The sequence below is a fragment of the Dicentrarchus labrax genome, unplaced genomic scaffold (genome assembly GCF_905237075.1).
Source record: "Dicentrarchus labrax unplaced genomic scaffold, dlabrax2021, whole genome shotgun sequence".
Taxonomy (NCBI): domain Eukaryota; kingdom Metazoa; phylum Chordata; class Actinopteri; family Moronidae; genus Dicentrarchus; species Dicentrarchus labrax.
In genome coordinates this window covers 1,554,729-1,579,068 of record NW_026136716.1, presented here as the reverse complement: position 1 = coordinate 1,579,068, position 24,340 = coordinate 1,554,729, and the positions used below count along the sequence as shown (strand labels likewise).

Here is a 24,340-nt window from a genome sequence, read left to right as displayed (position 1 = left end):
TTAAATATTAAATAATAGTAATAATTAGTAAGTTAAAGTAAAGTTATTTTAACTGTTGAAACAGTTTACAACAAAAGTTTTAATTTACACAAACTTAAAATAATTATTATTCAAAATAGAAATTAAAATTACAAAATTAAGTCAGTGTCACTTAAAATAACTAAAGCTACTTCATCAACAATGTTTTTTAACTCAAAAAATTGATTTTGTGGAACTTAAAATGTTTGATTTAATCAGTTTCAACTATTTTTTGAGTTAAATTAACAATTAAGAAGGCCTCACGACCCCCCTATTAAGATTTGGCGACCCCTAGTAGGCTTCCCAACCCCCAGGTTACAACCACTGATTTAAGGAGTCAGCAACTTAATTTGTCATCTTCATCATAGGTGACAATAACATGGCAAATACGAACGAGTTCAGGGGCGGGTAGAGAGGTGGCAGCTGCTGACCCAGTCTGGTGTCAAGTTTAACACATATATTTAGATTCATTTTAAAAATAACGTGTTAAAAATGGAAATTAACACGTTTAATTTAACGATAAGTTAATATCTGTCTGAAAAAGGAGGTCAAATATTGATACATGTGATTGTTTGTGGTTAAACCTCTGTATATTTCTGCTACCCCATGAATAATCCGCCTCTGCCAGAGCTTTAGAGCGTGTTGGTGAGCATGACTCGTATTCGTGTTTACATGTTTTTATGGTTCATTTAGCTGTTGTGTGGAGATTTTCTCACCTACGACACCAAATGTCGCAGTCTGGTTGTATCGGGTGTCCAAAGAAATAGAGCTCCAAAAAACACCAGTCGGAGAGAAAATCTACGTTTGATGAAGCTTAATGTTAAAAACTGTACATAATAACTTCATACTTTCAATACTTTTGCAATAAATAAAGCTCCAGCTGTAGTGTGCCTTGCTCATCGGCACCTTGTTCATTATCGAAAGAGTTTTTTTCCCAGTTTGGATCCCAGAAACCGAACTTCAGACTTCCTCAAAGCATCCGAGCTGAAGCTTGCCCACATAATCAAACTGTATCGGAAACAAGGGCTGCAGTGGGAAAATTTAGAACTAGCATTGATTATTCACTTTGGAAGTCAGCATGTTGTCATCTGCTTTTGATATTGAACTTGGCGAACGCTCAGCTCTCATCAGCAGCCGCTAACATCCACTCGCAAAAGAGCAAATCCTCCAGAGTTAAAACAGAAAAACAAACCTCTGCGCTGCGCAGGAGTAACTGAGCGGGAAGTAACACCTCAAAAAGATCTGCCGACTTTAACCTGCAGGAATCCCTTCAGGAAACATTTACCCAGAGGAGAAAAAAAAGGCCACTTACCCGTGCATGGCGTGCAGCGCGTGCGGCTCGTAGTGGTACCGTCCTTCGTGGTGGCGCATGTCAATCGGGATCGGCGTGTGGAAGGTGGGGAAGATGTGGTGGGGGGCTGCGAGAACAGATAGAAGAAGAAGAGTTAGATGAGGAAGGGAGGGAGGGAGGGAGAGGGAGAGGGAGACTTCAAAAAAGAAGCTTGCCTTTAAAAAAAAAAATTTCAAAGGCAAAAGGGCTACAATAAAGCAACATGAATTTCAGAGCAAGCTGAGCATTTTCGTGTAAAATATTGGCACTATCACACAAGAGAAGTGGAATAAATAAATAATCAAAGTCGTCCTAAGAAATCCTACATCTTGAACATAAAAGATATCCAACTGGGCTTTTGACAAAGACCTGCAGCTAGACGGTCTTTGAACTAGACGGGATGATGGACTGTGTGGAGGGAAGCTGCAGCCCCGACTCAAACCGGGACTGACAGCGTTGGGAAAAGCTTTCTTCTGCTCGCGCTCTTCCCGTCCAAACAGCATGAAGTCTCCTCTGGAGCTGCAAACAGCACAGCTAAACCCCCCTAACTGAATACACACACACTGTAAACATGATGGGAGTGAATGATTCTGGGATTTAATCTGGTCTGGTTTTGTCTCCAGAGTGAGAGAGAGAGAGAGAGAGAGAGAGAGAGAGAGAGAGAGAGAGAGAGAGAGAGAGAGAGACCTTGTTCTTGAGTGAGTTAGTGTGACATTTACAAGTTGGAGGTATCGCAAGAGATGCACATTCATAAAAATCTAAGCAGCAGAGGCGGAGATATGCAGACTTGTAGGTACAGGTACAAGACACTAGATCCTACATTTCCCAGAGTGCATCATTTCCACCTCCACACCTTCATCATCAGAAGGAAAAACCGAGAAACCGTTGTAAAGCCTCGAGTTTGGTGTTATGGTTGTCGCCATATTGTTTTTTTGTAGTAAGTGATATTACTACCGACATAGCGACCAACGGACATACTGACACACCGACTGACATAGCAACCGACCTACCGACAGATATTCAGGTTGTGCTTCCAATTTAATCGGTTTAATAGTCGTCTGTTTTCACGTTTCATCGTGCGTCCTTTTAATGGCCCTTTTTATTTGTCATTAAAGCCCTGTTTTCCTTTTGTTGATTCTTCTCTGACTTGGGAAATTTTACCCAAAACATCAGAACTAATTAGCTGCTTGCGATAACGAGAAACCACAGATGATGTCGTGTCTTTATTTTTACAATCATATAAACAGAGTCTTTTGGGGTCTTTTACTGACTTTATGGAGTTTATGTTTCTTGTTAACATTTTTCAGTTTTTTTATTTTGGAAAAGCTCCACAAGGGCATCGCCTAACTCTCTCTCTCTCTTTCTCTCTCTCTCTACATTTCCCTCATCATCTCTTCCCTCGCTCGCCCTCTGTACAGTTTTCAGATCCTGTTAATTGCAACCTGGTGTGTCTCCGAGCTGCCGGATCGGAGAAGAGAAGAAGACGAGAGCCGAGGGAGGAGGGAGGAAGGAGCAGAGACGAGGGAGAGGTGAGCCAGCTGATCTCTGGATTGCATTAAAATTCCTCTCGTGTCACGTCCACGCACACACACACTCTAGCAGGAATCTCGCAGGGTGACCTGGGATTTCGGAGCGGAGGGGTCAGGGTCCATGGATCATTATCTGCTTTCGGGCCGAGCGCTGGGAGGGGATAACAGGGGGGCCTCCCGGGGCTCCCGGGGGGCCCGGGGACCTGAGTGAGTCAGCATTCCAGGTCCATTCCTCTCACTCTGCACCCTGACAGCCTGACGGACGGGCCCCGGTCCCCGAACGCCCTGCAGAAATAGCCCTCTTTACTTCACTTTTGGTCTGCACGGTGCCACCGAGGCTGGGTTCCTCCAGACGGCGCCCGATGTGTTCGCTTGTTTAGTTTGGAGGGAATTCAGAGGAAGAAGACGCCGTTTTCCTGTCGCCGAATATCGACAGTGATCCCGCTGCACTTTTCTACCGTGGAAATCACTGCAGTGTTAATGTGTAACATTTACTCTGCTCTTTGTTCTGTAGTTGAGTTGTGTTCTTACATTTATCCCCAATGTTTCCAACAATGTTCAAACTCAGAGAAATCTGTGCCTGCGTCAGCGGTGTGGTTGCCAGAAGCTTTCATACATTGACGTTTTATCCAGTCTGAAGCCACATTACCATCCACGTTTTAGATCTTGGTGCTTTCTAACTCTAGATTTGAACAGGATGAAGGATTTTAGTCATTGGACATCTGGAACTTATACGTAGATACCGGAGGATTCCAGAGGTCAAAATCTGCTTGTTGACAATACTGATGGATGCAACAGAAGTCAAGAGTGATTTCAGTACAGTTTACTACAATACTGTTACCTCAGTAAGGTTCAGAATGCAGTACATAGTGGGGTTGGTATAAGTACTGCTATTTAATGGACTTCCTCCACCTCTGGTCAGCCTCACTGCAGCTCTGTGTTACCTGCTGATCCTTCCCCTTTAAGAAGGGGGTAAACACTAGAGAATATAGGACAAAAACAGGTCTAAACACCAGAGAATATGGGACAAAAACAGGTCTAAACACTAGAGAATATAGGACCAAACCAGGTCTAAATGCCAGAGAATATAGGACCAAACTAGGTCTAAACACCAGAGAATATGGGACCAAACCAGGTCTAGAACACCAGATAATATGGGACCAAACAAAGTCTAAACACCAGAGAATATGGGACCAAACCAGGTCTAGAACACCAGAGAAAATAGGACCAAACCAGGTCTAAACACCAGAGAATATGGGACCAAACCAGGTCTGTTTCTATCTGTATTTATTACTATCTGTATCACAGTCTCCTTCCTTCATTCCTTCTCTGTGACCAAACTGACCGCCCTCCCTGCCCCAGACATTCTCCATTGTAATTTGGTATAATTACCCTCAGTCTGACTCCATACACTGTGTAGGCTGAGCAGAGCCAGTATATACATCTATATGTGAGTGTGTGTGAGAGCTAAATGGCCCCCATTCAAAGAGCAGCTCGAGTTAATGCACCATTCATAACAGTTGGGGGTGAATTATAAGAGGGGGGTCACAGGGGGGAGGAGAAGGTGGGAGACAAAGAGCAGCTAAATCTGGGTCACTGAAACATGACGTAAAGAGGAAGAAGTCTTTAAATCCTCTGCTTAAGTACAGGTCACAGTGCTACGGTGGAAAAAGACTTCAGTACAAGCAGAAGTACTCAAAGTACTCAAAGTACTCTGTTGTTAGTTTTCAAATTCACTTTTTAAACAGTTTTTATAGAGTTTGTGCACATTAATAAACATTCATGTAAATGCACTCATTGAACAGATTATTGTTTGGACGTGGAGGAAGTAATCCAGCCAGCCGCCGTCAGCCTCTAGTCAGGCCTCCTCTGCGGCCCTGGCCGGGGGATTGACCGGGCAGGCTTATTCCATCACCGCGACAGCTCCATTGTTCCTCCACCACAGGAGGAACAAAAGGCGAGCGCTCATGAGAGTTCAAGAGGCACATTTACCTGATTCACTGGGCCCCGATCCCCCCTGGGCGTACGCAGCGTCATGCACTGCCCTCGCTTAGGCTCCAGCAATCTATTAGTCTTTGCTTGATAACATTTGTTTTAGCGTCTGCTGGAGCGCTGCAGTGGACCGACTACAGTTTTTCATAGTCAGACCTCTTTTCTGTACGCACACAGCAAAAACGCTGTTTTCTTGTGTTGCTGCGCCACGTTATTAGCAGTGCTAAAGTTCCTTAAAAAGGCCCTTCTCTGAAAGGATGGTGTGTATAACTTTAATCTTTGTGCACCCCTTGGGAGTGCACAAAGTTTTCTCATTGGTTATTGACTCTCCCAGGGCAGTGGTTCAAACATGCGGCTTGCCAAAGCTTTATAGGGGGTCGTGAGGCCTTCTTGATTTAAAGGTGTGCTAACTTGAAAAATATATAGAGTATCTCAACATTTCATTAATTTCTGTGAAGAAAACTAAATGAAACTGGTATTTTTCAAGTTTAGATCTAAACTGTGATGATCTGAACACAAGCTGTATTAGAACAATGGCCAAAGTATCCGGGAGAATAAAACAATGAATTGGTCAAAAAAGAAGCCTATTAAGTCTGTATGATTGTTAAAAAATAAAAATAAAAACACAATAGAGACAGATGATTGTAAAAATGTTACTAAAAATATCAGAAAAACTCATCTCTGATCAATAGCAGGAAATAATCTGTTAATAATCGGCTCAAAATTCATCCAAATTGCTTGTTTTGCACAAACTTCCTGAAGTTATTGTGTCTCACTGTTTGAGTTCATTGTTCAGTTTATCAGCTGTTCTGTATTTGTTAAATATAGTCAGTTTACTCACTGATAGAAAAGGGCTCCCTTAAGGATAAATGTTGGGGACCACTGTCACTGGGAACCTTTTGTGTTTAAATAAACTTCACTGAGATCAGACAATACTATATACACATCTGGCCAGTAGTTTTCAGCCTGTCTCTGAGACACTCTGTGACCTTGGAAGTCAGATGAACCAGCAGATCCATCCCCATCATAAGTTTTACAGCGACTATAACAGCCAGACTTTAAGATGCCTGATGTGAAAGTATTCACTGACAGAAGTAATTACCCCAAAAGCTGGCCGACCTTTTGCAGAGAAATCTTTCCTGTCTTACTCACTCTTTGAGGGGGAATTTGAAGATCCTGGCAGGAAAGTCCCACAATACACAAACTGCTCCAGAGCACGCGAGCTCTTCTTGGTCTGTTTTCACCGAACGCAAACAAGAGACATTAAATGCATTTTCACTGTCACTTCCTGTGCTGCAGAGGGTTTTTTTTACCAGGAAATGATGACAGGTCAGTGTGAATTACATCACAGCAATACTCAAATCAGTACCATAAGATTTCAGCACAAATGTCAAACCTATTTGTATTTTGCAGTCTCTGATTTGAGGAGGGAAGGCTCTAGTGTAAGGTGAAATACAGTAGATTGTACACAACTCCAACTTGCCTGGAACTTTATTTTATTATCTAGTTTGACAGTTTGCTGAGCTTTGGCTAACATTCTTCGGCGATGTAACTCAGTAGTTCCCAGTGGTGGCACTAAGAGAATATCCATCAGTCCTGGAGGGAGAAAAAGACGAACATAGCACTGCTGGGAAGTAGTATTATATTATATATATTTGATATTTGATCAGTGCTCTACAAGACTCGCTTTTTAAGCAGTATGCAGTGCTTTTCCGAAACAGAAACTTTAGGAACAGCTACCCGGAATTCAAGAAGAAAAAAAGTTTCATTCAATGCAGATCATTTTTGGTTTTATTTCTTCATCTTGTATCTCCAGCACAATGGATGTGAATGGAAAGACTGTAAAGAAATCAGCTGCTTTACATAACCAGCATCCCCACAGACCTCAATGGAGAGACTGGAACTACTTTCTACTGAATTAATAGTCCCGAGGGAAAAAGTGACTGTGGTTTGGGATGGAGGCAGAAATCTCAAAACCTGGCCAAAAAGAACTAAGACAGATCTATATTCTGAGAACTGTTCTGGTCAAGATGCGTAAGTTTCCTAAAATATTAAACATCAGAAAATCCTACACACTGATCCTTCAAGAGCAAATTTAAGAGAAAAATTCAGGTTCAAGATGTTTTTTGGGACTTTCTCCATCTATCCATCCATCCATCCATCCATCCGAGACGCTGTGTGGCTATAGGGAGAGTTACTTATCAGCCTTCGACAGCTGGGCTCAGGCCACGTGCTAATAACCTCCATGCATCACTGGGCTGAAGGTGAGCGTGCGGCGGCGGCTGGCATTAACAAAACGAGGCAGGCGGCGAGGTTGCGGCGCTGATGGGGCCTCTCCTCCGCTCGCCGTGTACACGAGCGGCGTGTTGTTAGCATGCTGTTTGTGCAATTTAGGTACTTAAAAGACTGCGAGGGGTTCAAAGACTGATTGCACCGTCGAGTAATCACCCACCTCCAATGCGTGCCTGATTTATCACCCTCTCGCTTAATAGCACTGCTTAACACACAGGTTTGTCCAGATTAAGTAATTACCTTAAAGCAAAAGTTTATTATCTTCTCCGACGGGCCAGTGATAAAGGCTCGCTGTCGAGACGAGCCAAAGAAAGGGCTTGTAGCTGGTGAATGAGAGCGATAATTAAAATACAATGAATTAAATTGTCGCTTCTGGGGCTGTCACCATGCTCCCCAGCTAACATCCATATTACCCCGCTGGCACCCTTGCTAGGGGGGCGCCTGGGATTATGCCTCGCCCCGGACTAGTCGAGCAGCTGAATGGGAAATTACTCCAACGGGGCCGTCTGTAAATTAAACAAAGACCTAGTTCTACTCTAGAGCGAAGGAAGGAGGGTGAGGAGAGCGCAGAGTAACACCTGAGTTTTACACATTAGCTCTGTAAGGTTCTTGTTGTGATGTCTTAATGAGGTGGAGGCCTCTGCAGGTACAGATGTTGGAGGAGGGAGAGAACAACGAGAGAGAGGAGGGAACACAGGGGAATCTTTTGAGTGATGCGCCTCTTCTCCGTGGTGGTGATGAATGCGTCGCAGGTGGAAGCAGAGAGACGTCTTTTTCCTGCTTCACGCCGCTCACCTCACCGATCCTCCCCCGAGGAGGCCCGGACCTCCAGTTCGATCTACCAAAATAGATCGAGGTCCGCGTCAGCACTCGGCAGCCTCCCGTGTCGATAAACGGTCCGCTGCACGCCTGACAAAATCTGCTGAAGCAGAATTGTCTCTATTTTTTGACCCAGCTGCTCCCGCGGCTCCGCTGTCCTAACCAGCTTTATTTTACTGTCGGCCGTGTTTGTTTGACATGTTGCTGCTGCGCATGATGGAGAGCAGGCCCCCTGCCTGACTTCCTCAGTCCTCTAAAGACGGGTCAGACCTCTTCAGCTCGAATAAATGTTTTCAGACAGACACACAGAGGGCGCGGCAGGAAACCTGAAGGAGCTTTGTTTCAAATCTCTGATAGAAGTGCAAAAGCTAAGAGAATGAGAAAATGAATTCCCCTCGAAAACAACTATGGATACTTTATCAGGGGCTGAATGTTCACTGACAACACTGAACATAAATCTAAATGTTTTAATGATTTTTATTGTATTTGGCTTCAGGCCTTCTGCTAGCAGCAACAGCAATAACGCTTCCAGTCCGAATCCTTCAAATTAAAAGCATCATCTGATTTATAAGCTGACTAAAAACCAACATTAGTCTCAAAAACTGCGTAATTTCTGTCTTAAACTTCTCCTGTGGGCCTGTCCTCTACTGTTGTGCTGAAAAACTGAAGCATTTTCAGACAATATTGCGTTTAGACATACAGTACTGTGTAATTCGTGCACACTTCTGGAGTCCAAATGTCAACATTTTTTAACCTTATACCGATGTTTTTGTTTGTTTTCCCTTATCTGAATCAATGGTCTGAGGATAGGGTGTTTTTGGGCTATAGAAAAAAATATATAAATATTTCTGAACACCTGAACAGATGTGTCAGTCGGTAGGAAGTGCTTTCTCGCTTACTGCAGGATATTTATTAAAGTATCAAGTACCCCATAAAGGTCGTGTAGACCACAACATCATAAATAAATGTACCAGTGGTAAGTGTGGGAGTTTTCTTTTTCAGTTTTCACATATTACAAATTTAACAAACACAGACCACAACAGTCCGCTAGGAGATAAAGAACGCTGTCCAGATATTATTTTGTTTTCTGTATCTCAGGTTTACTCGTTCATAAAGCCGCTTTGGATAGTCAAATCTACAAATAATGACTCCAAAGACTCATCCTTAACTTCCACTAAAACACCAGATAGTTGGTAGAGATCACATATCTCCAAACTGCATCATGTGGTCTCACCGTTGCTCCGTCACCCCCGTCGTGACCTTTGTCTTCAGACTCCTGCCTCCACACAAAACCCTCTACACACACACACACACTTCAAAATGACCTTTCCTCAACAATACTCCCCTCTCCTCTCTGTTAAAGAGGAGCATGTGGGAGACTGCTTGAGAGAAAACAATAGAGAAAAGGAGACAAACCTAAAGGGAATTGACTTTCTAATCCTGATTAACACTTTCCCACTGCTGAGGGCCTTTCTGTGGCCCTCCTCTCAAGCAGCTCGGGATGCTTAAAAACACTTTTTAAATACTGATTTTCTAGAAATGTGCAATATTGTATGATTGTGTTTGACTATTTTGCTCCTGTAATGGACCGTTTCCTTTTTAATTTTAATTTTTTTTTGTATTGCAAAGGCGACAATAACAGAACTTAAACTGCCGCATGACAGGAAACTGCTAAAAAAAAGATTTATGGGAAGGATATGAGGAGCAGAGCATGACGAAATATCCAACTGCAATATCGCTTCACCTGAGGATAACTTTCTGCCTCTTTCTTTGCGTTGTTGAACACCAGAGAGGGCGAATTACACCACAGAGCTCCCACCACTTTGAGCTGAAATTACAAGACCTGGACTAAGATTTGTTTTGACGTCCCTCAAACCGGCAGAATCTCTGCCCGGCGCGATGACACGTTACAAAAACTCTCCCATAAACAAGCTGCCCAGGAATTCATTTGAGTTTAGTTTACGGGGACCCGGTTGGCTTGTAATTGAGCAGAGTGAACCGAAGCGTTGCATAAACACAAACTTTGCCACAAAAAAAGACTGTAGGTGTGATTACAGCCTGTGACACAGCCCCAGCTCTCCTTCAGGTGGAAGAAAGACCTGAGAAACAGAATTTTGGTGGCGATACGCCTCCAGGGACCTCGGACCACGTCCACAGTGAGCTGAATGGATCTGAAAGGTCATGTTTCTCTTTAATTTGGCCTTACATACACTTTTTAGGAAAAGTCGGAATATAAAAGCCTGTTGACCTGTCGGTAAACTAGCTAGTAACTACGTTTTATATGTAAGAATACGCAGCCCATCGGTGTGGTACGAGTGAAGGTAACTGCCCTACTGGACAATGATTAGTCGTCCAACTACTGTGTTATGTTATTAACATTTTTATGAGCCACTTAGTGATTAAAACAACAGGGGAATTCCCATTCAGGACTGTCCTGGAAACAGCTGACTGAGCTCAGGCTGAGGTCGGGAATCAAACCTGTGACCTTCCTGTGTAAATATGGACGAGGACTCTGCTGCTGGATGTCTGACTGCCTGTCCGAGCTGCACACAACAAGCACAAACACACAGCAGTAACAATACGCTCGCCTCCTTAGCAGAGTGTAGTATTGATCTGGCTCTGGCTGAGGAGGTGTCGAGGTCTGGAGGAGCAGCAGTCCTCCTCCTCCCCCATGCCTCCAAATACAGCTCATCCCAAGTGGGCCACCTCTGACCCGCGCAATTCAGCCACTGAATAGGGACGGCGAGGGCCACAAAGCCCGGCAAACAGCGCAGTGTGTAATGATAAAGTGCTTAGTTGGGGAGAGAAGGAAGAAGAAGAGGCCACCTCACACAATGAGAGCACAATTAAATGCTGACTCGCACCCCGTCCTGTCTCAGCAAATCAGGAGAGGACAAAAGCGTTGGCGGAGGACGAGAAAGCAGGAAAACGAGTCCTGTTGTAGGAGCCATTCGTCCAAACTGCGCGGAGATCAAGCACACGAAAAGAAGTCCCTCTTGAAATAGAACAAAACATTAAATATGAAGTGTCTTTCAACTTTGTTCCCGCTACATAATGCTGACCAAAAAAATACAAATAAAAATCTCCGTCCACGAAGCATCATTACAGTGATTCATCTTAAAAGTCCTGTCTAATGAGTTTCCTGTGACTCGTGTATCGACTTATTAAGAAAGCGATGGTATAAATGAGAGCAGCACTGATATGCATATTTCCTGACCTTGTTTCAGTCCTTGCTTGGCCTGGTTTGGTGGCTAATTATCTCATGCAAACACTACCAATGGTTACAAGACAAAGCACATCAGGACAACGATTAGTCTAAAAGAGCTATTAGCTTCCTGACCACATTAGGCTCTGCAGAGAAACCGCACACCGACGTTAGAGAAACAAATACTGCCGATGTCTTCAGTGTAAATCACAGAGAGGAAGTGGCAGCTTTCGGAATAAGGAGGAAGTCATTATTATTATAAGAAATAAAAGTGTTCGCTATCATTACATCAAGACTGAAATAAATCAGAAATGTACTGTCTTGGTTTGGTCGTTTTTAGCATTTTGTCTATACAAACAAACAGATAAACCAGATAATATAAATATATATATACAGATAAAGATCTTGTAATGATGATCCACAGTTACAAGAAAACATCCCTTTTTTCTTGAGCTAATGCAAGATGAGTGTACAATTACAATCTAAAGCAACTACTGGAATAAAAAGACAGAGTAAGGACATAAAAAATAGAATGGAACAGAATTTCTGCCAGTCTGCTAAGACAAACACTATTAGGTTCCTAAATCCTTCATCACTCACTTCATCCCACTGATTGATCCTCCTGACAGCAGAAAGCAGTCATTTTTCCTGCAATTTGAGAGAAGGAGGGGATGCCCTTGATTAGGAAACGAGAGCTCAGCTGAGGGGATTGTTGAGAGAGAGGAGGCCTCTCGCCTACGACTGAGTCTGAGTGGGGGCAGGAGGCAGCCCGCTGAGGTTTCGCGCCGGGCCTCGACGTCACTCTGGCTCACGTTACCGCCAGAGCTGGGTGTGTTTTCTGTACGGGGGCCCAGCAGACGGGCTGTCAGCTGTGATCGAGTTTCCCCGTCAGTGAGAAATATGTCATTACACCCACATCCCCGACGGTTTACATACATTATCCTGCAGCCTGACGCTGCTTCCTGCTGCTTACTGATTCTCCAGGAGCTGTAGGTGGAGACAGATTGATTTCTGAATGAGAAAGTGTTTCTACAGTTGGATTTAACTTTGAATGGTGCGGGGCCGTTCACTCCAGACGCCCTCAGACAATTTCGGCAAGATACTTTTATTGTTAAAAACACACTGAAATAGTAAAATTATGCGCTGCTGTTCTTGATTTTTAAAGATCCAGCTGTGGAGTGGAGGACTCTCTTGTTTTGTCATCTGAGCCGCTGCCAAGTCATTGGTGAAAACAAATCAATCACTGTCTGTTTGCTCTCTGTTCTGGCTGTTCAACCTCTCAACCAGACATCAGTGGGAGGCCCTTTTTCAGTGCGGTAACAGAACAGAACATGTATCTGTTGTCACAAGTTCTGCTTTTGCTTCCACTGTTCTGGACGAGTTCCTTCAATTAAAGTCAGGCTCTGCTCTAACCAGTTGTGTAGTGGCGCCTGGATTTGTGGGAATACTCTATTTTAAAGCCCCCCTTTCCAGCACAGGATAAACGCCCTGTGTTCTAAGCAGTGACATGTAAGACTACTCTTGCATATTTACCTCACCCAAAAATGTCCCAGTAGTATTTGAACATTATCTCTTAACTTCTGCTGCTTGACTTCAGGGAGTCATTTCATTATGAAATTAACAGGCACAGAGGAAACGATATTGGCCCACAGATGGTGAGACAACTTACTCCATCCATTACTTCTTTAAATTGGATGATTCATACCTTCGCCATGCTACGGGAAAAAATCTGCTCGCAGAACAGTATACCCAGTGCTGACTGAAAAATAAGTAGGTATACTCCTTCCATCTGGGAAGTCGTTTGGAAAAGCAGTTAAAAGCTATTTGTTGAACTTCAACCAAGCACTTCAACGAACCCTACCAACCTTACTCAACTCTTACCGAAGTCAGTCCAGGCTGAAAAAAACCATCCGTTTTCCATCGAGAAAAGCCCTCTGTGCCATTCTGTGCTCTTCTTTTAATTAAGAAAGTCTTTAGGAACCGCCATTGTTGTTTAACAAATACGTCTTAGCGCCCATCCCCGTAGCTGCCAGAACTTCTTCAAAGGGCGATTATTGGGCTGATACCACTGTACCGCCCACAAATGCATAGCTTAAAGCCTTGAAGATGGATTCTCGCGTGAGGTTAGCTCCAACCAGGAGGTGACACTAAATCCTAGGGACTACTATAACAACAGCAACCACCGTGTCACTGCCACTGTAGAGCAGAACAACCGGTACTTGTTGGACAAACTCTCTTGAGAGACTAGATAAAACAAGACTATTGATAAATAAAGGAACACAGTTCAGGTTGTGGAGTCAAATACTACTGGTTTGATGCGGACCCATTTGGGTGACCAGTTGGTCTCAGTAGTGTCCTGGAAACTTGTATCAGACATCCATATAATCCATCCATTCCTCCTCTGTGTCCCAACCTCTTCATTAGTTTACCAGACATAGAAATGACATTCCGGTTTCTAAAATATAGAAGAAACAGGAGAATAACTGAGAACCAAAGACTCAAAGGTTCCTAAAAGTTCAGGTTAAGACAAAACAAATCGTGTTTCATTGCCTAAAGTTGAAATATTGGTGCTCCAAAATGATACCTGGCAGGAAAATTTCAAGTAATAGTTTCAGGATATGACGATATGCGACTGGAAATTGAGATGATGACATTTTCCCAGAACCCCCTCTGTGTGATCAAGGGCTCGTTTTGGGGGGAAGTCAGACGACTGTGAGGAAGGTGGAGCCGCCTTTGTAAAAGTACAAAGAGCGAGTCCGTCAGTCGGGCAAAGAGGGAGGAGACGCCTTCAACTGGATGCAACAGCGTGACCCTGTGTGGGTTCAGTGTTGTCAGACCCACTGAAGGCAGCGGGGGGAGTCGCCGCGACAACAAAGGTCGGCCAAGAGAGGGATGAGTTTCAATACCGAAAACCGGGAGAAAAGACTGAGAGGTCCAGACTGGGAACAACTATTTCTGCGAGGCGGGGGTGGGGGGGAGTCAAAATGAGAAATCTCAGAAAACTGTTCATGAACCCAGAGTATATTCATCCATTCATCCATTCATCTATACTATGCTTAAAGTTAAGCAAATAAAACCACTTTAAGTTAGGCAAAGACTGGAGTAATTATGGTTAACTATTAAAATATTAAAACTGCTGATAAATGTTTAAAAAATAAAGCCACAATTCTCTTAAAAAAGTTTGACCGGCAATTGAAATACACCTTTTCATCCACTCATTCCTTGGATGCTGTTTCACCACATAAACTTCACTTTAATTAATTAATGGATTCATTTAGTGGAGCCTAAAATACCTCAGAATCAACCTCCGTGTGCAACTGTATAATCCCACAATAACAAAAACTAATACAGAAGACCTCGTTGTCCTCAATGAAACGGCCATGAAAAAAAGTAATGTGATATTTAGACCTTAATAATCCTCCACCGCTTCCTTTGTTTTCTGACCTTTGCACCCCAAACTTATTGCACAACAAATATTTACTCTGCGAGTTCATTTCAAACGATCCTCTTTGGCGTTCTTCATCGGGACCGTCCTCTCGGGCAAATCCCCTCTAAACGAAATGCATTCAAGCAAAGTGTTAGAACTGATTTCCATCTCCTACAAAAAGCTCTTTTATTGAGGCTCTAATCAGTTTCACTGGCTCTCTGAGCGTTGAGCATGAGGCCGGCTAATGGGGGAACCACTTACTTCACTGCGTTTATGAGGGAAAATATTCCTCAATGCGGCTCAGTGTTGAATTAAGAAAAGAGCAAAGTCATATTTACGGTGTTTTAACAGTTGCTATGGGCCACTGCTGGTGCGGGCGTGGGTTTGCTGTTTAGGGGGGAAGGTTTTTGAAACACAACACCTCTCGCTCTCATTTAAAATCCTGCGAATGTGACAACCTGGTGCTTCATAAAGATTTATAATCTCCAGACAAACACCAGACTGTGTGTTTATCCTCACGCGCGAGCTTTGATTTCCACTGTAGCCGAGCTAATTAGCTGTTATTGCTAATCTCCAGCTGTTTTCTGCAATACTTACAAGGCAATTAGCGTGCCTCTTCTCATTTCACTGTAACTTTGTAAAGAGCGGCGCACAGCTGCCGTCTGAGAGCTGTGCGTCGGTCCGGAGGTTGGAGGCTCCCGCGTCAGGGCCTGTCACTACCTCAGACTGAGTCAACTTGAAATGTTTGGCCTTCGGAAATGTAGTATTTAGTTAGAGCGTGCAGTAACATGGAATAATTGAATTTTAGGTTGGTAGCTGGATTAGCTACTGAGGTCCATGTCTTCAGACATTAATAACTACAGTGAGCAGCTGTTTTAGGAAAGTTTTGCACTCATGATTTCACCATCCATCCAGCTGAATCACATCCCTCTAACACCATCTTTAAGCTTCAACATGCTGTAAGGTTCCAGGCAGCGCTGCCTCCATAGACTGAGGTTTATGTGGTTGTATTGGAGGGCCGGACACGGGAGGATTTCCATCAGCTGAGGAAAGAAATTTCTCTATCTAATAAGAGACTCCTTGAATCCCCCCAAAAACTGTGACTTTACTTTCTTACAGTCCCTTGTCCTATAACACCAAGGGTGGCCCTCCAGACTGCGGTTGTACGGGTCAGAACCATAACGAGCTGCTAAAACCCCAAAAGAATTTGTCTGGGCTTCAACGGAGAGCGCTCCTGCTTGCTTTGGGACAAATTGCAGGGCTTAAAACTAGTCAAGATGTAACATTTTTGGCACAAAACGGCAGCAGTCGACAGCTTCTATGTATTTCAGGGGACACAAACCCCTCTCAGAGCGGAGCGATTTAAATCTTTTTGCTGTGTTTTGTGTTGTGGCCGGCTGGATGCACAGATCGGATCAGTAGCACATGAATAGATCGACCCTCGCTGTTGCCCGGGCGTCCGGCTCCTCTCAGAGCAGATCAGAGACACGATGAGCTGCTTTGGTTTGACTGTAATATATCTGTGGATTAATTAAGATCACATTTTAGAACGTACTCATTTCACGATCTCAAAATATGTTAATATATTGTAAATAAACACACTAACTTAAGGTTAAAAGTGAGTTTTCTTTGGAAGTTTGGCAGTTCAAGGGTGCTTTTTATTGAAAAGTTAAATATATCCAAGCAAATTCTGTTGAAACAACACTTATATTTAATCTAGACGTCTACAAAAACTTTCACTTAAAAACACATTCAGCCCAGTTTTACGGGAACATCTGGATGACCTGCAAATAAACAGATCAGCTGTGGCTGCTTGTCCTTTCAGTTGCTGGGGCGCTTGTACGGTAGAAAAGCCAAAAAGCCTCATCTTGACTCCAAAAGAAACATTATTATTTTGTGATTTCGTCTTCCTTTTTCGTTGCACACTTACAACACTTTTTGATTCTGTTGCAGTTTTAAAATCAGGGGTCGTATTTGCTATTGATGCTGATGCTACTGCAGCTTTAAATGTTGTTGTTCCCACGCTGTTGGACAGACAAAGGACTGAGTTTGAACATTGCTGGAGACATTTGGGATAATGTATGAACACAGCTCAACTACATATAGAACATAGAGCTAAAGTTTATACACTGTTTAATGAGGAAATGTTACAGACTTTAAATAACTTAATGGCTGTTTTCAAGCAAACCTGCAAAAACATTTCCAGCTGCTGCAGATTTAAATATGTTTTCATACATCTGTATCTGTTATTGTGCTATGAACACAGTTTATTTTAGTGGTTTACTTAACACACTCTGATCCCCCCCGATCTATGAATGCTGTACGGCCTCTGCAGTGACACGTACACTGATCCCTCTGTTTGCCTAACGGGTCACAAGTTAACTAAACAACGCAGCATTTCCACATGTGCACTGTTTTCGTTCTGACTCGTGCAGACTCGTAACGTCAGTCGCACCAGTCTGAGTCTTGGTCAGCGCGTCCCCCGACCTGTTTATATAAGGATCTGCAGTCCATCCTCCCACCTCCTCCCTCACTGTGTTTATTGTGTTTAGAGAAGATCTGCTGTGCCTTCAGACAGTGTACTTAGAGGAAAGGTTCAGAGCGTTAAGCTTCATGTTCCCGCTGCAGAATAACAAATTAAACAAAAACCATACAGAGTGACATCAGGAGTCCTTCGCCAGGTTTTTATTTAGCCCCTACGTTACAGCTCAGGTTTCACTTTTAGTTGTTGGAAAACATTCGACATATCATGGGCAGTCTTTGGATCACTGACAGTATATACAATGTGTCTTAAACTGCCAGCAGGGGGCAGCTACATGGGCCGATAGTATTGAGTCTTATGGAAAAATTAGCACAGTTTCCTGATGAGTTTCTGGTCTCAGTCTCTAGTTTCAGTCTTCTTCCATACAGCATGATGTTCATTCAGTAAATGATGGTCCCATTTAGAGTAAAATAGACCATAAAGCAGGGTATGCTTTAGGTCATTCTCAGTGAGTCCTTCAGCTCAACGACAAAATGCACTACAAATATGAAAATGCACTACAAATATGAAAAATGCACTAAAACAAAGAATACAATTTGATTTGAGGAAAGAGCTGTCAATCATCTAGAGGTATTTGTGTTGAAAAAAAACCCCTGAGTCATGCCTGAATGAGTGACTCATTATAAAGATATGTGGTTGTAGGATTAAACTTAAGGTTTCATTGCGATGCTGTGGCTGGTCCTCATGTGGAAGCACCTCGGTCTTCATGCAGAGTAAACCTGGGACCTGCCCCCAAAACCTCCGAGGCGACCTCTCAGGGGGGCTGGAGAGCTAATTTGCAGTCTGGCAGGAGAGGAAAGGAGGGATCCCAAACAGGAGAAATGAAAAGGTGGGGGAGTTTTGGCTTAATCCTCTAAAACATCCATATATCGCTCCCAAACCGCTCACTCCCCGCAGTTGTAAATCTCCAGGAATGCAGCCTGTTGTTTTTGGAATCAGCGCAAGCAAACCGTAATGGCTTCGAGAGATTGATGTCCCCAGACATTGCCCGAAGCTCACGGTTGCATATATCAGCGCTGTGATAGCCGCCGTACTTACTAAAATGCGGAGAAAACTCAGTTTGATGAGTGGCGAGAGCTAAAACGGCAGTTTGCTTCACACAACGGCCGACGTCACTGACAAAAAGGCCTTTCTCTGCCCTGATCTCCAGCTCGTGAGGAAAGTTTTTATCTTTAACAACACTTGTATCTCTCATCTTTCTGTCAGTCCTGTTGAAAGGGAATTATTCAAACTGCACTGTAAAACCAGATAATTTAAATTATTCAGTTAATTGAAGTTACACTCAAATGCAGCATTTCTCCAAACTTATTTAAAATGTGTAAACAGAATTTATCTGACTAAAGTCACTTCAATGCTTCTTCTTTATACAAATTATTTTACTAGAATTTACCCAGTTTTCTTCCACTACAGCAAATTATTATGTCAAAAAACTGACGTACGATAAAAATAGTTTGTTATTAGTTAATAATCATGTATCTTTATGTGACAATCGTCAAATCTTTACACTTTGGCCAAGCATTAAGAATTATTATTTATTTATCTATATTCGTATTAAAAGGCAAGCACTCCATGAATTATTACAGCTCGTTACGTCGTTTCTAAACGTTGTGAGCTACAAATGTGGATTAAACCTGCCAAAGTTTGGGGTTTCACTCCGCTGGCTGAATATACACTCAGAAAGATTAAAATGTCCACAATTTGTGAATATATTTCCAACTTTCCTTACTATATGTTGGATGTTTCTTTGGTACAGTCTGGAAAATGTAGGTCTTGTTTTTACAAGTTTCCTTAATGACTCTCCTCAAGCCTGAAAACAACTAAGGAAGCAGCAACTGTGGGCAGATTTCTATCCTCTCGCCTATAAATAGATTAAATATGAAAACAAACATTTGTGTTTTCACTGAGTACGTCTAATCTCGCGCTCCCTCAGACCAGCCTTTCCCCTGAGTGAAACTCCAGATAAAACGGGAAGAGGGCATCTTGGAAAGTCATCAAGCTAAATGTTTACAAAGAGCCACAGAAATGTGTGTGTGCAGAGATCCCATTAGCCCAGATTGTACGCAGTGGGCTCAGTTCTCGTGTGGAAACAGCCACTGTGATCACTGGAAAACTCAACTGCACTGAGGGGCCACGCACAGGCTGCACAAAACAACTGGTTTCAGGCTTAAAGATTTATTAACACATATAAGTTGGAACAATAATGTGTGTCTGATTTTTTTCCACAAAAAAAATATAACTTCTGGATTAAAATCCTTAAAAATGTGGTTGTCTTTTCGGCGTAGATTAGCCTAGCACGTAGCATATCTAAGTACAGGAAAAGGAGGAAGTTGTCCGAGGTTCGCTATTGGAGGAAAACCTTGGGAAGTTCTTCCACGTCTGCCGAGTCTTTGCTGATTTCTAAACGATGAGCGCAGCTGCTGCGTGCGATGTGTAATGTGGTCTCTTGTGATAGTGATGAAGCATTGATAAAGATCGATTCTTGCCGTGAAGATCACAGTGATCACAGCCATGTTTTTGGTCTGATTATTAATTTTAAATGTCCTCACAAGTACAGTTAATAATCTAAACACTGGCGCTCCAACTCCTCCACTGAATAAAACCTAGTTGTGTTCAGCAGCACAGCCGTCACCAGCTGATCGTAAAATAGTGTGTACAAAGTATTCTGTGTGTTAGTCCGCCTGTGCTAATGTCAGGGGGCTATTTTTCTGCTCCTGCCTCTCGGAGGCCTCCCCGGGCAGGGCCTCATTTAAACAGCACAGAGGCAGGAAAAGAGAAAAGCACCGCCGCCCCCTCTTCTTCTACTTCTTCTGCTTCTTCTTCTTCTTCTTCTCAGGAAGATTAGTGGCCGTCCTTTTGGAGTAGGAGGTGGATGCTGAGCCTTCTTCGGTCGCATTTTTCTCTGCCAGCGGGCCCTGACCCCCTGAGTGCTCTATGTGCAGCTCGCTGGCTTGCGGTGGGGGCCCCGGCGCATCCAGCCACCATCAATTACTCACTGTCCACTGGCCCCCAGATAAAGAAATCCTCGTCCTTATCACTAACACACCTCTCTTAAAATACTATTTACACAGCCAGGCAGCCGTCTCCATTCATCCAACCGAGGGGGCTTTTATCCAGAGCTCAGGACGCATCACAATCAAACTAATCCCATTGTTTCTAATGGGCAGCAGCCTGGTCACCAATGAGACCTGAGGCAGATGTTTGCAGCTTACAGACCCCTAAACCCTGAAAACCTTCCTGCACACTGCAGACAATACGACCACTTTAGTGAGTCGATGCTCGTGTAAACACGGGGAAAATCTTCTTTATATATATTTAAGCTAGTTGTGCTTATTACGCGCAATGAAAACTTATATAAAAATAGCGTTTTACTACAGAATCTAAACACTAAATAACTTGCTAAATAATCTATAGATAGCAAGTTACATCTGAAAGCTAATTTAATTTTTAATTAAATTTTTTATTATTTTGAGATTTTGTTTGATCTGTAAATTCCTTTTTTAATGTATTATAATTTAATTATTTTAATTTTCTCACCCACATATATATTGTTTTTTATAAATTTCATGTCAAGGTCTAAATGCTGTTTTAAAGCACACTTTTTCTTCTTTCCTGAAAATAGCCTGTTTCGGCCTGCCTGCCCCCACCCAGAGTGCCCCGGGGGCAGCCTCGGAGGTGCTAAGTACTTAGGGTCCCTCCCTGCGGACCCGCCAGACTCAGCAGAAAGACCTGGGAGGGATGGAGGGAGGAACCGAGGGAGGGAGTCGAGGGGCGCTGAGCGCGGCGCATCAATCTCCCTCTCGAATGACAAACTCACTCTCGGCAAGATGTATGTCATGAGCCACCAAAGCCAGTTAATCAAATCATTAGCAGCACCCGGTAGTTTCCTGTGGCCTAGTTTACCGACACAGACGGAGAGGAGAGACGAGCGTACGGCGAGCGAAACAAAAGCTTCCTCCCCGAGAAAAGAAAATCTGCATCTGTGAGAGATTTAAAGGCAGTTTTCATAATTTTATGTTTTCTAAATCCCTCTGGGTCAGAATACACTTAATAATCTCACCACAAACCCTGTTTAGGAGCTGTTCTGGGGCTTTCGATCATAGCACATGATCTTCATCAGTGGATGATAGGTGTTCATAGGGAGTTTTATTATATATCATCTTAAATTCACATTTTAAAGGGACTTGCATAACATGATTTATATCAAAATGTGCAGAAAGACCTCAGCTATCTGCATAATTCTTCAAATCTCTTGTGAAAACTTTACATGTCTTCTTCTTTTTCTTTTTCCCAATGTGTGCTGCGTGAATCACGTATGGTCTCTTGAGAATACAGACTTTGAAGCTGAGAGTCTGCAGATTCAGACGGTATCTGAACCATATTTCTGTGTCGTAGTATCGTTGAGATATTAATAGAAACATCGCAAAATCACGCAAGTGTGTTCGGCGACCCCCAGGGGGTTCAGGACCGGCCTTAAAGGTGCAGTGTGAAACAGTGAGGAGGATCTATTGTCAGAAATGTAATAATGCTTTAATGCTTTTTAATAGTTTGAGTTATAATCTGAGCTTTGTGGTGGTCTCTACAATAAATAAATCCAATACAAAGCAAGCAGTCAGTACAGAATAGAAAGTGGTAATTAACATAATAATAAGCCTTTGATTCACTTTTTATCGCAAGAATATTTTTGGCCTTTTGTTTCTTCCGTATTCTTCTCATTGGAAGTGCTGATGAGGATCATTTGATGTGATTGTTCTCTCAAAAATGACCTTTGAACCTTTGAGAACTGGGCAACCTGCTGACGAAGAGCATGTGATATGAGTGAAAGCTCCAGAACAGCTATTAAATGGACCTTTTTTGGAATCGAGGAGGTCAGACGTGTGGACTGATCCAAAATGGAGGATTTTGTAGTTCAAATTCTGCAAAACTGGAGTCACGTAGTACGAGGGAGCCAATCAGGATCAAGTTCAGCTGTGATGCGTTTCCTGGATTGTTTTTTGAAAAGGCAATAACTCTAAATTTAACCAATCCAACGGAAATCAGATTTCCACCAACCCTTAAAGAAACGTCTCTGGGCTTAAATGTATATAAACAGAGAGATTTCTCCCCCTAATGCCCCGGCTTTAATTCTCAGAGGCTGCGAGTCTAGAAATTGACACATTCATCAATAATGGTCGCCGGATTCTTTGTCATTTTTCGCCGCATTTCTCACCAATATTTTCACTCTAAATACCTTCGGTTATTACGAATGGGTTTGAAATCATAACGGGTCCCTGAGACGGCGTTAAATCTGCACCGCCGAGGCAGACAGATGCGCGCTGTCAGAGGAAATACAGGCGCTCATTTGAATCTATTAAACCGGGCAGCAGAGTCCGGGGCTCGGCCAAGGGAAGGAGAAGGGCCCAGAAAACTGGCAATAAATGACACCAAAAGTCACCATGCCAGAGTTTTTATTCCAAAAAAAATCCACGTATAAAGGGGGGGGCACATCCCGGGGTGGACGGAGCAGGAACACGAGGGGGAGGATCATCAAAAAAGGAGCAGATAGGAGCGACTGGAGCACCTGGGTCCATCCTAATTGACTCGGAGCGCCTCGTATCCACTTTTTTTTAAACAACTCTCACTTGAGCTTCATTATATGCGCACCCCCATTTCCATAGGCCTCTGGGAAACGGGACCTGGGCCTGCTTCACATAAAATAAATGACCGCTCCATGATAAATGGTTCTATTAGCAATCCAGATTGTTAAACTGTGATATAACAGATCGGAGAGGGGCGCCGGGGCCCATTCATTTTCCTCCCCTTCTGCGCACACATACACCGCTGTAAATAGCTTGTTTTTATGTGTAAATAACATATTAAAACTCGGCATTAGCCATGTCCTTTGATAGAGAGGAAATTGTTCTAAATAAATAACGCGGGACGGGAATATAAAACAGGGCGGGCTGTTATACAGCCGGCGTCGAGGCTCAGAGGTGGGCATGACTTAGGTGACAGGAATTCTGCAGCCAACAGTAAACAATACGCTGACAATAAAAAGGGCCCCGAGCAGCAGCGCTATATTAGAATACTCTTTTTTCCTCTCAGGTTCAAGGACCTTGTCTCATCTGCCTCCATGTCATGCTGCATATTCACTTATCAGGAGCCGGCAACAGGAATAATAATGCATATTACGGCGATAAGTAATTGCTCTGTCTCAACGCGGTGGCAGACGGTTGTGGGTTTTAGCACTGAGGCTCGAGCTGATATCCGTCCCGGCTGTGAATTCTTGTTTATTTAAGATTAAAAATACGAGGGGCTCCAACACGAGGCCGATAGGGAGGAAGAGTTATGGAGGGACTTTTTTTATTTTAGGTGAGAGAAGATTAAAAAGTCGGCAGCCGATGTTGAAAGTGGCCGGTTATAAATATACAACAGAACGGGTCAGAGGAGCAGGAGGCGATGTGCTCATCCAGGGTTCCCGCTCTTTTTAAGAAATCATCTTCCAGGAGTTTTTCTTCATAATTCAGGACAGAGTTTGGACACATTTAACTCCTGACAAAAGTCGAGTTTCAAACTAAAATACGCACCCGAGTGAGGGGGTAAAATATAATTCAACTTTTCCAGGATTTTGAGTCATTTTAATACATTTCCACAAACAAAAAGATTATTTTCAAGAACAAAAATGATATATTATGAGACTAACATTGAAAAGCATCGAGCGATTATCAATACACATACTGGAGCTCTAGTTAGCATGGACCACACCAAAGGTAGCATAATCACCTACAGACTGCTACGACCTTCCATCTTTATTGTTGATTAACCTATTGATCATTTTCTGATTAATCGATTAGTTGCTGGGCCCAAAAAAATGGAGAAAAATGTTGAAGGTTACGTCACATTCAAAGAACCAGCACCTGTTTTTAGTGAGAAATCTTAATGATTGTCGACGGAGGCTGAGCCCGTTGACGAGACAGAATGTAATGTTTGTACAGAATACAGTTTATCTTTATTGATTATATTGATCCTGTATCGACAGTTAGACTGTGGACATATGACGGCCTATAGCTCGTGTTTCTAGAGTTACGTGTTGTTACGAACACGTTAGGAATTGTTAAAATGTGTTATTTCTTAAAGGGAGTTCGGTGCAGGGAGCTTTTAGCTTTTGACTGCTGTTAGTTATTAGTTTGATTAATGCTTTAATAATGCG

The 24,340-nt window shown here is 43.0% G+C and overlaps 1 protein-coding gene across 1 annotated transcript in view; it reads right to left on the bottom strand.

The window, feature by feature from the left end:
* Positions 1 to 24,340, bottom strand: part of LOC127378610 (zinc finger protein GLI2-like) — a 68,317-nt gene that overhangs the window by 31,833 nt on the left and 12,144 nt on the right. The window contains exon 3 of the mRNA XM_051427653.1: positions 1,331 to 1,436. Within this exon, the coding sequence (XP_051283613.1) occupies positions 1,331 to 1,436 (106 nt within the window). The remainder of the gene's footprint in view (positions 1 to 1,330; positions 1,437 to 24,340) is intronic.